The sequence below is a fragment of the Oncorhynchus gorbuscha genome, linkage group LG21, assembly GCF_021184085.1.
Source record: "Oncorhynchus gorbuscha isolate QuinsamMale2020 ecotype Even-year linkage group LG21, OgorEven_v1.0, whole genome shotgun sequence".
NCBI classification, from domain to species: Eukaryota; Metazoa; Chordata; class Actinopteri; order Salmoniformes; family Salmonidae; genus Oncorhynchus; species Oncorhynchus gorbuscha.
Genome location: NC_060193.1, coordinates 37,122,271 through 37,139,404, shown reverse-complemented (window position 1 = coordinate 37,139,404; position 17,134 = coordinate 37,122,271). Strand labels below are relative to the sequence as shown.

The window sequence follows — 17,134 nt, the reverse complement described above, 5'->3', positions numbered from 1 at the left end:
ATGTGCCAGGGGGAAAAAAGTTTGTGCTAGACTGTGCAAATTCCTGCATACTTGATCTGGGGTAACAATAGGGAGGTGCTTGGGCTCTCATTGAAGAGGGAATGCCTGCTCTTTGCAGATAACCTGTGCCTGCTGTCAGCCACAGCACATGACCTATAGCAGAGCCTGGACCTGCTAGAGTAGTACTGCCAGACCTGGGCCTTGGCAGTAAAATATTGATTTTCCAGAGAAGATCCAGATCTCCAAGTACAAATACATAAAGAATTGCACAGACTACAATTACTTTGGTTTAAAAATAAACTCAACTGGACACCTAAATGAGGTGAATGAACACAGGGTATTCTACACCATTAAAAATTAATTAAAATTGAAATACCAATTAAAATTTGGACAAAACAAATTGAATGTGTCAATGAACCAATTGCACTTTATGGCAGCGAGTTGTGGAGTACACTTGCAAAACAAGATTTCACACGATGGGACAAACACCCCACTTTAACCCTGCATGCAGAGTTCTATTAGATTCTCCTACATGTCCAGAGGAAATTTAGGCCAATAGCCACAAGTAATAAAAAATAACTCTCATAGCATTACCAAGCCCTGCAATGCAAGATCTCAGCAAAGACAAGAGTCCACTTATCCAGCTGGTCCTGGTGTTGAGTTCACAAACCTGTTCAACGAGCACACTGAAGCCTCAGGACCAGAACAGCCAATCAATCAGAATAAACCAAATTACAACAAAGTCAAAACAAAACTACATTACCTATTGGGAAACAAGCACAAATAAAATGTCAGTGCTATCTGGCCCCAAATTGACAGTACACCATGGCAAACTATTTGACCATGGTGACTGATCAAAACCTTAGAAATACGTATTTCCTCACACATCAAATCAGATTTTATTAGTCACACACGACAAATACAACAGAAGACCTTACAGTGAAATGCTTACTTACGAGCCCCTAAACAACAATGCAGTTAAAAAAATATATATGGATAAGAATAAGAGATAAAAGTAAGATGTAATTAAAGAGCAGCAGTAAAATAACAATAGCGAGACTATATACTGAGGGATACTGATAGAGTCGATGTACGGCGGCACCGGTTAGTTGAGGTAGTATGTACATGTAGGTAGAGTTATTAAAGAGACTATGCATAGATTGCAACAGAGTAGCAGTGGTGTAAAGAGGGGGAGGGGGTGAAATGCATATAGTCTGGGCAGCCATTTGACTAGATGTTCAGGAGTCTTTTGGCTTGGGGGTAGAAGCTGTTTAGAAGCCTCTTGGACCTAGACTTGGTGCACCGGTACAGCTTGCCGTGCGGTAGTAGAGAGAACAGTCTATGACTAGGGTGGCTGGAGTCTTTGACAATTTTTAGGGCCTTCCTTTAACACCGCCTGGTATAGAGGTCCTGGATGGAAGGAAGCTTGGCCCCAGTGATGTACTGGGCCGTTCGCACTACCCTCTGTGGTGCCTTGTGGTCGGAGGCCGAGCAGTTGCCATTCCAGGCAGTGATGCAACCAGTGCTCTCGATGGTGCAGCTGTAGAACCTTTTGAGGATCTGAGGACCCATGGCAAATCCTGAGGGGGAATAGGTTTGGTTGTGCCCTCTTCACAACTGTCTTGGTGTGCTTGGATCATGTTAGTTTGTTGGTGATGTGGACACCAAGGAACTTGAAGCTCTCAACCTGCTCGACTGGAGCCCCGTCGATGACAATGGGGGCGGGCTCGGTCCGCTTTTTCCTGTAGTCCACAATCATCTCCTTTGTCTTGATCACGTTGAGGGAGAGGTTATTGTCCTGGCATGAGTGAACAGGGAGTACAGGAGGGAACTGTGGGGGGCCACTGATGGGCCACTGTGTTGAGGATCAGCGTGGCGGATGTGTTGTTACCTACCCTTACCACCTGGGAGTGGCCCGTCAGGATGTCAGTCAGTTGCAGAGGGAGGTATTTAGTCCCAGGGTCCTTCGCTTATTGATGAGCTTTGAGGGCACTATGGTGTTGAACGCTGGGCTGTAGTCAATTAATAGCATTCCCACGTGTTCCTTTTGTCCAGGTGAGAAAGGGCAGTGTAGAGTGCAATAGAGATTGTATCTGTGGATCTGTTGGGGACGCTATGCAAATTGGAGTGGGTCTAGGGTTTCTGGGAAAATGGTGTTGTGAGCTATGACCAACCTTTCAAAGCACTTCATGGCTAGATGTGAGTGCTACGGGTCGGTAGTCATTTAAGCAGGTTACCTTAGTGTTCTTGGGCACAGGCACTATGGTGGTCTGCGTAAAACATGTTGGTATTACAGACTCGGACAGGGAGAGGTTGAAAATGTCACTTGCCAGTTGGTCAGCGCATGCTCGCAATACACATCCTGGGAATCCGTCTGTTGACCTGTTTAAAGGTCTTAATCACATCGGCTGCGGAGAGCGTGATCACAGTCTTCCAGAACAGCTGGTGCGCTCATGCATGTTTTAGATTGTTTTTAGTGGTGGATTACTACCTGAGCAGTAAGTCTACTATTCATGGGGGGGACTATGTATATATTTGGGGGAGGAGGAGTTTCAGTTTTCTTACCTGTTGTACCAGTTGAAGAGCAGCCAGTTCATTCCCTCCAGCTGGTACTCTCTCAGCTGGTTCCCGTTTCGATAGTCTTTGGATTTGTCCAGCTTCTGCCACTTGTCTGGCTGAGGTCTTTCCTACTCAGAGTGCACACACACACACACACACACACACACACACACACACACACACACACACACACACACACACACACACACACACACGGATTGGCAATCTCAATTAACAGCATCACACACACATTGAGGTCGACTGGACAGGTACACGTACTGCGCACGCCCACAAATGCACAGAATACCTGACCAACTCTCATAGTCACACACAGACACATCAAAAGCTACTCTTCAAAAACAGAACATCCAATTCAGACACATTGCTGATTGTTAATTAAATTTTTAAACAAAGGAACAAATGTTGTAAATTACAGGGGAAGGAGTTACTCTTTCCCACTCACCACAAATTTGAATTCAGGGATTCTCTTGATCTCCTCAAACTCCCGAATCTTCACCGGGTCCACATCTTCCTGAAGCTCCCATGTAGCCTCCTCATAGGACAGGGAGCACCACTTCACCAGGTAGTGTGTCACCTCCTGTAAACACACACATGCATGCATGCACGAGAACACAGCGAGACAGTGACAGTCAATGAGTCAGACACACAGACACACAATTAGCCAGTGAGTCAGTCAGATACACTGACTGAAGCACGTGTGTCCAAACACACAAACACCCCTCACTTGTGGTGAGCAACTGGCTTTCCCTGACTCACCTCTCCTGTCTCTGTGTCTGTAGTGATGGCCACCTCCAAAACTCTATCCACTTCTATGTAGTCAGGGTTAAAGAGGTCTTCATTCGGCTACATGGAGGAGTAGACAATCAATATCATCCTTTTCATGTGATTCCTTACATAGCTATGGATTTATTATTTTATGTCATATGAAAATGTATTGAATGACTACAATGGGACAGTTTTTTTATTTGTAATGGTGTACATTTGTACTTCGCAGAAAACAAAATATATGTTTGATGCTAAATACAGATACCACTACAAATAAAATCCACTATTGCAGCTTAGCCATACAGTACATTTTCATATGACATAAAAAAAAATATTTTTTATATACATAAAATCATGAAATTATGTCAGAAGAACATAAGAGTAGCCTCACCTCAACAAATATGTGCTTCATTTGGGCATGCTTAGTCCTGAAGCGCTTGATTTTTTGCTGGATGCGAGGGTCCTTCTCCAACTCCTCCAATGTTGCCCATTTACAATGCAGGTAGGAGCTATGAGCAAAAGTGGTAGGATGGTTCAATTAAAATATTCAAGGGGCAAGGGGTACATTGACCTTCAACTTTATTGAAATTATAGTAATTAGGCAAAAGGGTGCAAAAGCAGTTTGCACACCTACTCATTCAAGGGTTTTTCTTTATATTTAATATTTTCTACATTGTAGATGAATGTGTTAAACAAGATTTTTCAAAAGTAGCCACACTTTGCCTTGATGACAGCTTTGCACATTCTTGGCATTCTCTCAACCAGCTTCATGAGGTAGTCACCTGGAATGCATTTCAATTAACAGGTGTGCCTTGTTAAAAGTAAATTTGTGTATTTATTTCCGTATACATTTCCTGAGCTTTCTTATATCTCTCAGATATACAGTATGACAGACACTTCAAAACATACTTCCTTTTGATTTTTTTTGTACTATCCATTTTCCCAGGTATGAATGTAATCTTCAATGTGTTTATATGGGCTAATTGCAGTAAGGCCAAATGTTTCATCAAATAATTTGTAGGTCTTTTTTTATACCTACATGGGTCCTACATTTCAAAATCAAATAGAAAAATGATCCATGGAATGACTATCTTAAAACAATCCATATGTTAGCTTAGTAGACCCCCCTGTCCACAGTGTGGACTCTTAGAGGTTAAAAAGCAATCCCACAGTTTAAAACATCAAGTGGCAGATTTAAGAACATAGAAATACATTGAACACAGCTAAACATGTGAAAAAGCTAACTTTGAAAGGTGCAGCTGTGAAAACCTTGAGTGCTCGAACATGCGTCATACACACCAAAAAAACAGACCGTCTGTTGACAGACCGACCATCTGTTATCAAAGAGACCAATGTTATTGGGGTCTTCCACCTAGCTACTGTTAAGCACACTTACAAATTTCTGTACTTGACATAGAACTCCTCCGACTCCTCAGTTGTATCCTCAGGGGACGCCTCAAAAGAAGAGGGAAAAAAACATCAAATAATCTTATCCACGCACACCTTGTTGCTAGTGTCTGTGTGTCTGTGCTTGTTAATGTCAGGCGGCAGGCATACCTCTTTCTTCACAGTTCGAACCGACAGTATTTTCTCAATAATGTTTGCCTCATCTTCAGGGGGCTCCTGCGACAGAGGGAGAGGGGGCATTACTCACACGAGGTTAAAAAAATACAAGTGTGTGCTTGGGCTTACTGAGGGGGACACTGAAACAGCAAGCAAAGACATCAGGATGCATTGCAGCTTTGATTTTGCTCAACAAGTCAGCAACATCTCCTCCTTTATACTGATGGACATAGACAGATGGACAGATATAAACTCAGCAAAAAAAGAAACATCCTCTCAACTGGATTGATTTTCAGCAAACATGTGTAAATATTTCTATGAACATAAGAAGATTCAACAACTGAGACAAACTGAACAAGTTCCACAGACATGTGACCAACATAAATTGAATAATGTGTCCCTGAACAAAGGGGGGGGATCAAAATCAAAAGTAACAGTCAGTATCTGGTGTGGCCACCAGCTGCATTAAGTACTTCAGTGCATCTCCTCCTCATAGACTGCACCAGATTTGCCAGTTCTTGCTGTGAGATGTTACTCCACTCTTCCACAAAGGCACCTGCAAGTTCCCGGACGTTTCTGGGGGGAATGGCCTAGCCCCCACCCTCCGATCCAACAGGTCCCAGATGTGCTCAATGGGATTGAGATCCGGGTTCTTCGCTGGCCATGGCAGAACACTGACATTCCTGTATTGCAGGAAATCAAACACAGAACGAGCAGTATGGCTGGTGGCATTGTCATGCCGGAGGGTTATGTCAGGATGAGCCTGCAGAAAGGGTACCACATGAGGGAGGAGGATGTCTTCCCTGTAACGCACAGCATTGAGATTGCCTGTAATGACAACAAGCGGAGTCCGATGATGCTATGACAAACCGCTCCAGACCATGACACTCCAGAGTACAGGCCTCGGTGTAGTGCTCATTCCTTCGACAATAAATGCGAATCCGACCATCATCTCTGGTGAGACAAAACCGCGACTCGTTAGTGAAGAGCACTTTTTGCCAGTCCTGTCTGGTCCAGCGATTGTGGGTTTGTGCCCACAGGCGACGTTGTTGCCGGTGATGTCTGGTGTGGACCTGCCTTACAACAGGCCTACAAGCCTTCAGTTCAGCCTCTCTCAGCCTATTGCAAACAGTCTGAGCACTAATGGAGGGATTGTGTGTTCATGGTGTATCTCAGGCAGTTGTTGCCATCCTGTACCTGTCCCGCAGGTGTGATGTTCAGATGTATCGATCCTGTGCAGGTGTTACAGGTGGTCTGCCACTGTGAGGACGATCAACTGTCTTAGGTGTCTCACAGTACGGACATTGCAATTTATTGCTCTGGCCACATCTGCAGTCCTCATATCTCCAAGCATGGGTAACAGTGTTTAAACCCTTCACAATGAAGATCTGTGAAGTTACATGGATTTTTACGAATTATCTTTGAAAGACAGGGTCCTGAAAAAAGTTTATATACACACACACAACAAAATATATATATATATAAATATATATATAAAAATATAAATATATATAATAAATAATATAAATATATATATATAAATAATATAAATAAATATATAAATAATATAAATATATATATATATATATATAAATAATATAAATAAATATATATAAATAATATAAATATATATATATATAATATATATATATTAGATATATAATTATATAATATATTTATATATATTATTATATATATAAATAATATAAATATATATATAAATAATATAAATATATATATAAATAATATAAATATATATATATAAATATATATATAAATAATATAAATATATATATATATATATATTTATATATTTATATATATATATATATATATATATATATATATATATATATATATATATATATATATATATAAATAATATACGGGAGGCAGGCAAATACTTTTCACTGAGCAGTGTAAAGGCAGATTGACAAGGGTGAGACAATTAATTGTAATTGATCTTAATGTTCTTTTGTTGTTTGCAGATGTACTATCCTTCTGACCCTATGCAGCCAGGTCCCATCTACTTTTTAACTTCTCACAAGTTTGGCTTATTTGGTATCTGCTGTGAAGGAATACCACAAGTCAACTACTTGATTGATGGTCTGTCATCCAGCAAAGGCAGCAGCGCAGTCATTAACTACATGCACCATTTCTTCAGCAAATATGGAGTTGGGGAAACACGTGTGGACCTGAATTGTGATAACGGCAGTGGCCACTGGTGCTTCTGCCTCATCAAGTAGTACCAGCACTTCAGGTGAATATCATTTTTCATTGCATTGTATGAGGTTATTCTTCTTATCTAAACCTGGGAGGCGAATTGATGTTGTGCAAGGTTGTAATGTCTTTTTTTCCTGTTTTACAGCTTCAATGTTCTTGAGCCTGATGTTGTCGCCAAGGATCGTTCAGACTCAGTCGGGACCAGGATTCAGCTGCTGCGTAACACTGACATCCTTCCTCCCAGAGATGGGTCTGCCTGTACAAGCACCACCTGGACCGGACACAGCTAGACAAACTCATCTTTTTGAGACGATCAGAGAGTTTTGCGCCAAAGAGCCTATGGACATCACATGCCCTGCACCAAAATCATGGGCAGGACAGAAACAGGCTCTCCGAACACATATTCCCTTGTTCATGCGTGTTTCGGACTGACCAGTCATCAGCACTACATGCACTGCCTCTATTCAAATGACTCTCTCTTAAGAAACACTCACACACACCATACATTGTTATTTATCCTGCTGCTCAGCCACTTCACCCCTGATTGCTTTTATTTATTTTACCTTTATTTAACTTCTTTTGGGCAGGTGGGACGGTAGCATCCCACCTGGCCAACATCCAGGGAAATTGCAGAACTTTCATAAAATCACAAGGGTAATACATCAAAATAAAGATTAACTTCTTGTTAATCCAGCCACTGTGTCAGATTTACCTAAGGCTTTACGGCGAAAGCAAAACATGTGATTATCTGGGGACAGCGCCCCGCATACAAACACATGAAAAACATATTTCAACCAGGCAGGTGCGACACAAAAGTCAGAAATAGCGATGTAAAAAAATGCCTTAACTTTGATGATCTACTTCTGTGGGCACTCCAAAAGGTCCCAGTTACATCACAAATGGTCCTTTTGTTCGATAATGTCCTTCTTTATATGCATAAAAACTCAGTTTAGCTGGCGCACTTCAGTCAATAATCCAGTTTCCCTCCATCAAAATGCATACAAAATGAATCCCAAACGTTACTAATAACCTTTTCCAAACAAGTCAAATAACGTTACTAATCAAACCTTACGTACCCTAATAATTGAATAAACGATACAATTTAAGACGGAGAATCGTTATTGTCTTTACCGCAGAAAAATACCAAAAAAGGCACTCTCTTCAACACGCTTGGAAACACTACAGCCAAAATGGGAGCCAACTAGAAAAACTACAATTTCTGGCTCATTTTTCCAAAAAGCAGCCAGAAAATCTTTCTAAGGACTGTTGACATCTAGTGGAAGCCCTGGGAACTGCAATCTGGGAGGACTTACATTTACATTTACATTACATTTAAGTCATTTAGCAGACGCTCTTATCCAGAGCGACTTACAAATTGGTGCATTCACCTTATGACATCCAGTGGAACAGTCACTTTACAATAGTGCATCTAAATCTTAAAGGGGGGGGTGAGAGGGATTACTTATCCTATCCTAGGTATTCCTTAAAGAGGTGGGGTTTCAGGTGTCTCCGGAAGGTGGTGATTGACTCCGCTGTCCTGGCATCGTGAGGGAGTTTGTTCCACCATTGGGGGGCCAGAGCAGCGAACAGTTTTGACTGGGCTGAGCGGGAACTGTACTTCCTCAGTGGTAGGGAGGCGAGCAGGCCAGAGGTGGATGAACGCAGTGCCCTTGTTTGGGTGTAGGGCCTGATCAGAGCCTGGAGGTACCGAGGTGCCGTTCCCCTAACAGCTCCGTAGGCAAGCACCATGGTCTTGTAGCGGATGCGAGCTTCAACTGGAAGCCAGTGGAGAGAACGGAGGAGCGGGGTGACGTGAGAGAACTTGGGAAGGTTGAACACCAGACGGGCTGCGGCATTCTGGATGAGTTGAAGGGGTTTAATGGCACAGGCAGGGAGCCCAGCCAACAGCGAGTTGCAGTAATCCAGACGGGAGATGACAAGTGCCTGGATTAGGACCTGCGCCGCTTCCTGTGTGAGGCAGGGTCGTACTCTGCGGATGTTGTAGAGCATGAACCTACAGGAACGCGCCACCGCCTTGATGTTGGTTGAGAACGACAGGGTGTTGTCCAGGATCACGCCAAGGTTCTTAGCGCTCTGGGAGGAGGACACAATGGAGTTGTCAACCGTGATGGCGAGATCATGGAACGGGCAGTCCTTCCCCGGGAGGAAGAGCAGCTCCATCTTGCCGAGGTTCAGCTTGAGGTGGTGATCCGTCATCCACACTGATATGTCTGCCAGACATGCAGAGATGCGATTCGCCACCTGGTCATCAGAAGGGGGAAAGGAGAAGATTAATTGTGTGTCGTCTGCATAGCAATGATAGGAGAGACCATGTGAGGTTATGACAGAGCCAAGTGACTTGGTGTATAGCGAGAATAGGAGAGGGCCTAGAACAGAGCCCTGGGGGACACCAGTGGTGAGAGCGCGTGGTGAGGAGACAGATTCTCGCCACGCCACCTGGTAGGAGCGACCTGTCAGGTAGGACGCAATCCAAGCGTGGGCCGCGCCGGAGATGCCCAACTCGGAGAGGGTGGAGAGGAGGATCTGATGGTTCACAGTATCGAAGGCAGCCGATAGATCTAGAAGGATGAGAGCAGAGGAGAGAGAGTTAGCTTTAGCAGTGCGGAGCGCCTCCGTGATACAGAGGAGAGCAGTCTCAGTTGAATGACTAGTCTTGAAACCTGACTGATTTGGATCAAGAAGGTCATTCAGAGAGAGATAGCGGGAGAGCTGGCCAAGGACGGCACGTTCAAGAGTTTTGGAGAGAAAAGAAAGAAGGGATACTGGTCTGTAATTGTTGACATCGGAGGGATCGAGTGTAGGTTTTTTCAGAAGGGGTGCAACTCTCGCTCTCTTGAAGACTGAAGGGACGTAGCCAGCGGTCAGGGATGAGTTGATGAGCGAGGTGAGGTAAGGGAGAAGGTCTCCGGAAATGGTCTGGAGAAGAGAGGAGGGGATAGGGTCAAGCGGGCAGGTTGTTGGGCGGCCGGCCGTCACAAGACACGAGATTTCATCTGGAGAGAGAGGGGAGAAAGAGGTCAGAGCACAGGGTAGGGCAGTGTGAGCAAAACCAGCGGTGTCGTTTGACTTTTCAAAATGGTTGACGAAGTCATCTGCAGAGAGGGAGGAGGGGGGGGGGGAGGATTCAGGAGGGAGGAGAAGGTGGCAAAGAGCTTCCTAGGGTTAGAGGCAGATGCTTGGAATTTAGAGTGGTAGAAAGTGGCTTTAGCAGCAGAGACAGAGGAGGAAAATGTAGAGAGGAGGGAGTGAAAGGATGCCAGGTCCGCAGGGAGGCGAGTTTTCCTCCATTTCCGCTCGGCTGCCCGGAGCCCTGTTCTGTGAGCTCGCAATGAGTCCCCCTCCCCCCCTTAAAATATTTAGATGCACTATTGTAAAGTGGCTGTTCCACTGGATGTCATAAGGTGAATGCACCAATTTGTAAGTCGCTCTGGATAAGAGCGTCTGCTAAATGACTTAAATGTAAATGTAAATGTAATGAGTCATCGAGCCACGGAGCGGGAGGGGAGGACCGAGCAGGTCTGGAGGATAGGGGACATAGAGAGTCAAAGGATGCAGAGAGGGAGGAGAGGAGGGTTGATGAGGCAGAATCAGGAGATAGGTTGGAGAAGGTTTGAGCAGAGGGAAGAGATGATAGGATGGAAGAGGAGAGAGTAGCGGGGGAGAGAGAGCGAAGGTTGGGACGGCGCGATACCATCCGAGTAGGGGCAGTGTGGGAGGTGTTGGATGAGAGCGAGAGAGAAAAGGATACAAGGTAGTGGTCGGAGACTTGGAGGGGAGTTGCAATGAGGTTAGTGGAAGAACAGCATCTAGTAAAGATGAGGTCGAGCGTATTGCCTGCCTTGTGAGTAGGGGGGGAAGGTGAGAGGGTGAGGTCAAAAGAGGAGAGGAGTGGAAAGAAGGAGGCAGAGAGGAATGAGTCAAAGGTAGACGTGGGGAGGTTAAAGTCGCCCAGAACTGTGAGAGGTGAGCCGTCCTCAGGAAAGGAGCTTATCAAGGCATCAAGCTCATTGATGAAGTCTCCGAGGGAACCTGGAGGGCGATAAATGATAAGGATGTTAAGCTTGAAAGGGCTGGTAACTGTGACAGCATGGAATTCAAAGGAGGCGATAGACAGATGGGTAAGGGGAGAAAGAGAGAATGACCACTTGGGAGAGATGAGGATCCCGGTGCCACCACCCCGCTGACCAGAAGCTCTCGGGGTGTGCGAGAACACGTGGGCGGACGAAGAGAGAGCAGTAGGAGTAGCAGTGTTGTCTGTGGTGATCCATGTTTCCGTCAGTGCCAAGAAGTCGAGGGACTGGAGGGAGGCATAGGCTGAGATGAACTCTGCCTTGTTGGCCGCAGATCGGCAGTTCCAGAGGCTACCGGAGACCTGGAACTCCATGTGGGTCGTGCGCGCTGGGACCACCAGATTAGGGTGGCCGCGGCCACGCGGTGTGGAGCGTTTGTATGGTCTGTGCAGAGAGGAGAGAACAGGGATAGACAGACACATAGTTGACAGGCAACAGAAGAGGTTACGCTAATGCAAAGGAGATTGGAATGACAAGTGGACTACACGTCTCGAATGTTCAGAAAGTTAAGCTTAAGTAGCAAGACTCTTATTGACTAAAATGATTAAAATGATACAGTACTGCTGAAGTAGGCTAGCTGGCAGTGGCTGTGTTGTTGACACTACACTAATCAAGTCGTTCCGTTGAGTGTAATAGTTTCTGCAGTGTTGCTATTCGGGGGCTAGCTGGCTAGCTAGCAGTGTTGTTTACGTTACGTTGCGTTAAAAGAACGACAATAGCTGGCTAGCTAACCTAGAAAATCGCTCTAGACTACACAATTATCTTTGATACAAAGCTCTGTAGCTAGCTACGATCAAACAAATCAAACCGTTGTACTGTAATGAAATGAGATGAAAAATGTGATACTACCTGTGAATGCGACCGGGTTGTGAGTCTATTCGGTAGACGTTGGCTAGCTGTTGGCTAGCTGTCGGCTAGCTGTCGGCTAGCTGTTGGCTAGCTAGCAGAGTCTCCTACGTTAAGGACGACAAATAGCTGGCTAGCTAACCTCGGTAATTAAGATAATCACTCTAAGACCACACACTCTAAACTACACAATTATCTTGGATACGAAGACAGTAAAGACAGCTATGTAGCTAGCTAACACTACACTAATCAGGTCAGACTTGGCCTTATAATAAAAGTGATAGCCATTGAAAATAGTGGTAGGATGAAATTCTTGTTTTTGGCATGGTTTGTCCTCAGAGATTCGCCTGCCATATCAGTTCTGTTATACTCACAGACCACAGTTTTAGAAACGTTAGAGTGTTTTCTATCCAAATCTACCAATTATATGCATATCGTAGCTTTTACTTTTAGCTCGCTTTTCGGACTTCAAAATACTGCCCCCTACCCAAGAGAGGTTTACCAGGTAGGCTAGTTGAGAACAAGTTCTCATTTACAACTGCGACCTGGCCAAAATAAAGCAAAGCAGTTAGACACATACAACAACACAGAGTTACACATCTATAAGTACCTAGGTGTCTGGCTAGACGGTAAACTCTCCTTCCAGACTCATATTAAACATCACCAATCTAAAATCATATCTAGAGTCGGCTTTATATTCCGCAACAAAGCCTCCTTCACTCATGCCGCAAAACTCACCCTAGTAAAACTGACTATCCTACCGATCCTTGACTTCGGTGACAAAATAGCTTCCAATACTCTACTCAGCAAACTGGATGCAGTTTATCACAGTGCCATCCGTTTTGTTACTAAAGCACCTTATACCACCCACCACTGCGACCTGTATGCTTTAGTCGGCTGGCCCTCGCTACATATTCGTCGCCAGACCCACTGGCTCCAGGTCATCTACAAGTCCATGCTAGGTAACGCTCTGCCTTATCTCAGTTCACTGGTCACGATGGCAACACCCACCCGTAGCACGCGCTCCAGCAGGTGTATCTCACTGATCATCCCTAAAGCCAACACCTCATTTGGCCGCCTTTCGTTCACGTTCTCTGCTGCCTGTGACTGGAACGAATTGCAAAAATCGCTGAAGTTGGAGACTTATCTCTCTCACCAACTTCAAACATCTGCTATCTGAGCAGCTAACCGATCGCTGCAGCTGTACATAGTCTATCGGTAAATAGCCCACCCAATTTGACCTACCTCATCCCCATACTGCTTATATTTATTTACTTTTCTGCTCTTTTGCACACCAATATCTCTACCTGTACATGACCATCTGATCATTTATCACTCCAGTGTTAATCTGCAAAATTTTAATTATTCGCCTACCTCCTCATGCCTTTTGCACACAATGTATATAGACTCTTTTTTTTCTACTGTGTTATTGACTTGTTAATTGTTTACTCCATGTGTAACTCTGTGTTGTCTGTTCACACTGCTATGCTTTATCTTGGCCAGGTCGCAGTTGCAAATGAGAACTTGTTCTCAACTAGCCAACCTGGTTAAATAAAGGTGAAAAAAAAACACATGGAATAAACAAACATACAATATATACTGTATTATTGTCTGTATGTATACAACTACGACGTCTTTCAATATCGTTATTGATAGTGTACATACTGTATATTTTATTTATATTGACACCATATCTGATATTGCTACTATACAAGTAACATATTGGGCTGTACTGTTTACACCTTCTGTAGAGACCCAATCACTTGATACAGTTGAAGTCGGGAAGATTACATACACTTAGGTTGGAGTCATTAAACTTGTTTTTCAACCACTCCACTCATTTCTTGTTAACAAACTATAGTTTTTGGTAAGTCGGTTAGGATATCTACTTTGTGCATGACAAGTAATATTTCCACCAATTGTTTACTGATTATTTCACTTAAAATGCACTGTATCACAATTCCAGTGGGTCAGAAGTTTACATACACTAAGTTGCCTGTACCTTTAAACAGCTTGGAAAATTCCAGAAAATGATGTCATAGCTTTAGAAGCTACTGATAGGCTAATTGACATAATTTGAGTCAATTGGAGGTGTACCTGTGGATGTATTTCAAGACCTACCTTAAAACCCAGTGCCTCTTTGCTTGACATAATGGGAAAATCAAAACAAATCAGCCAAGACTTCAGAAAATACAATTGTAGACCTCCACAAGTCTGGTTCATCCTTGGGAGCAATTTCCAAACGCCTGAAGGTACCATGTTCATCTGTACAAACAATAGTACGCAAGTACAAACATCATGGGACCAAGCAGTCATCATACTGCTCAGGAAGGAGACGCGTTGTCTTCTAGAGATGAACATACTTTGATGCGAAAAGTGTAAATCAATCCCAGAAAAGCAGCAAAGGCCCTTGTGAAGATGCTGGAGGAAACAGGTACAAAAGTATCTATATACACAGTAAAACGAGTCCTATATCGACATAACCTGAAAGGCCGCTCAGCAAGGAAGAAGCCACTGCTCCAAAACTGCCATAAAAAAGCCAGACTACGGTATGCAGCTGCACATGGGGACAAAGATTGTACTTCTTGGCGAAATGTCCTCTGGTCTGATAAAACAAAAATAGAACTGTTTGGCAATAATGACCATCGTTATGTTTGGAGGAAAAAGGGGGCGCTTGCAAGCCAAAGAACACCATCCCAACCGTGAAGCACGGGGAGGTAGCGTCATGTTGCGAGGATGCTTTGCTGCAAGGACAGACTGGTGCACTTCACAAAATAGATGGCATCATGAGGAAGGACAATTATGTGGATATATTGAAGCAACATCTCAAGCCATCAGTCAGGAAGTTAAAGCTTGGTCGCAAATTGGTCTTCCAAATGGACAAGCATACTTCCAGAGTTATGACAAAATGACTTAAGGACAACAAAGTCAAGGTATTGGAATGGCCATCACAAAGCCCTGACCTCAATCCTATAAAATAGTTGTGGGTAAAACTGAAAAAGCATCTGTGAGCAAGGAGGCCGACAAACCTGACTCAGTTACACCAGCTCTGTCAGGAGGAAGGGGCCAAAATTCACCCAACTTGTTGTAGCAAGCTTGTGGAAGGCGACCCAAAATGTTTGACCTAACTAAGTTAAAGCAATTTAAAGGCAATGCTACCAAATACTAATTGAGCGCATGTAAACTTCTGACTCACTGGGAATGTGATGAAATAAATAAAAGCTGAAATAAATCATTCTCTGCTATTATTCTGATATTTTACATTCTTAAAATAAAGTGGGGATCCTCACTGACCTAATACAGGGAATTTTTACTGGGATTAAATGTCCAGAATTGTGAAAAACGGATTTTAAATGTATTTGGCTAAGGTGTATGTAAACTTCCGACTTCAACTGTATATACAATTAATATTGATCTGTGTGGTCGTAACATACCAGACTCACTAATCACAAATGCTTTGTTTGTAAATTATTTCTGAGTGTTGGAGTGTGTCCCTGGCTATCCATCAAAAAAAATATTTAAAAAGGGTCCATGTGGTTTAAGGAATTTGAAATGATTTATACTTTTGATACTCAAGTACATTTTAGCAATTCCATTTACTTAAGTATTTTTAAAACCAAATACTTTTACTCAATTAGTATTATACTGGGTGACTTTTACCTTAAATAGAAAATTACTGAAGTATCTTTATATCTGGGCATTTTCTGTTAACCTGGAATTTTTCCTTATTCTAGGATAGTACTTTTACTACTTTTAGTCTTTAATCTTTCCTACACTTCTCACTGTTTAGCACATGACCTCACATGTGAATCCTTAAAAAGATGGTGGGGCTGGCTAAAGAGGGGATGAACAATGCTGAATGAGTGTAGACAAATATAGAGCTCTCCAATAGGTACCAAAACATTCAAAAGACCCTTTTCTCAAAAGTGAGTTTACAAGTGTATCAACTTCAAGCAGAATTACTTTCCCATTGTTCTTCAAAAATGCAGTGTATGATATACCATTTTGTAGCTAAGTACTTTTTACCAATGTAAAAAAAAAAGCCATTTCAAATGTTGCTACATAAAACCAAATCCAGGTGGTGAGTCACATCTTAATTTGTTTTATTACAAATGTATTATATTGTTGAGATTATTACCATTATTATCAGTTATCAGCTATATAATTAATATTGATGCTAATATGATTAGAATGAATCATGTTATATACAGTACCGTGAAAAAGTATTTGTTGATTCTCAATTTTTGCATATTTTTTATACTGTATGTTACAGATCTTCAACCAAATCCTAATATTAGTTAAAGAACCGGGATTTACAAATAAAAAAAGATAATTATTTTATTAATTAACAAAAGGTTACACAATACCCAATTCCCCTTTGTGAAAAAGTAATTGCCCCCTTACACTCAATAACTCGTTGTGCCACCTTGAGCTGCAATGACTGCAACCAAACGTTTCCTGTGGTTGTCTCTCACATCATCATTGAGGATTTTTGCCTCCCTCTTGCATGCAGAAATGCTTTAACTCAGCAAAATGTGTGTTTTCAAGTATGAATCGCTCGTTTCCATTCCATTCCAAAACTTCAATTGTATTTATTTTTAACCACTTTCATGTAGATTCAGTTTTGTGTTTTGGATCATTTTCTTGCTGAATGTCTCAGCTGCGCGTACGCTATGGCCACAAGACGCAGGCCTCCTAATTGTCCCTAGAAGTTCTAAGCAAACAGCTGGAGGCAGGGCTTTCTCCTATAGAGCTCAATTTTTATGGAATGGTCTGCCTACCCATGTGAGAGACTCAACCTTTAAATCTTTACTGAAGACTCATATCTTCAGTGGGTCATATGATTGAGTACAGTCTGGCCCAGGAGTGTGAAGGTGAACGGAAAGGCTCTGGAGCAACGAACCGCCCTCGCTGTCTCTGCCTGGCCGGTTCCCCTCTTTCCACTGGGATTCTCTGCATCTAACCCTATTACAGGGGCTGAGTCACTGGCTTACTAGGGCTCTTTCATACCGTCCCTAGGAGGGGTGCGTCACTTGAGTGGGTTGAGTCACTGATATGATTTTCCT

General features: G+C 43.0%; 1 protein-coding gene across 7 annotated transcripts in view; it reads right to left on the bottom strand.

The window, feature by feature from the left end:
• LOC124008509 (chromodomain-helicase-DNA-binding protein 6-like) overlaps nt 1-17,134 on the bottom strand; it is a 115,471-nt gene that overhangs the window by 56,029 nt on the left and 42,308 nt on the right. For all 7 annotated transcript variants that reach the window (XR_006834108.1, XM_046319829.1, XM_046319827.1 and 4 more), the window contains 6 exons: nt 4,903-4,968; nt 4,742-4,800; nt 3,737-3,854; nt 3,337-3,423; nt 3,023-3,157; nt 2,566-2,687 (listed from right to left, as the gene is read on the bottom strand). Coding sequence is in view for 6 of the 7 variants with exons in the window: in XM_046319829.1 (XP_046175785.1) it covers nt 2,566-2,687; nt 3,023-3,157; nt 3,337-3,423; nt 3,737-3,854; nt 4,742-4,800; nt 4,903-4,968 (587 nt within the window). In the remaining variant the exon portion in view is untranslated. The remainder of the gene's footprint in view (nt 1-2,565; nt 2,688-3,022; nt 3,158-3,336; nt 3,424-3,736; nt 3,855-4,741; nt 4,801-4,902; nt 4,969-17,134) is intronic.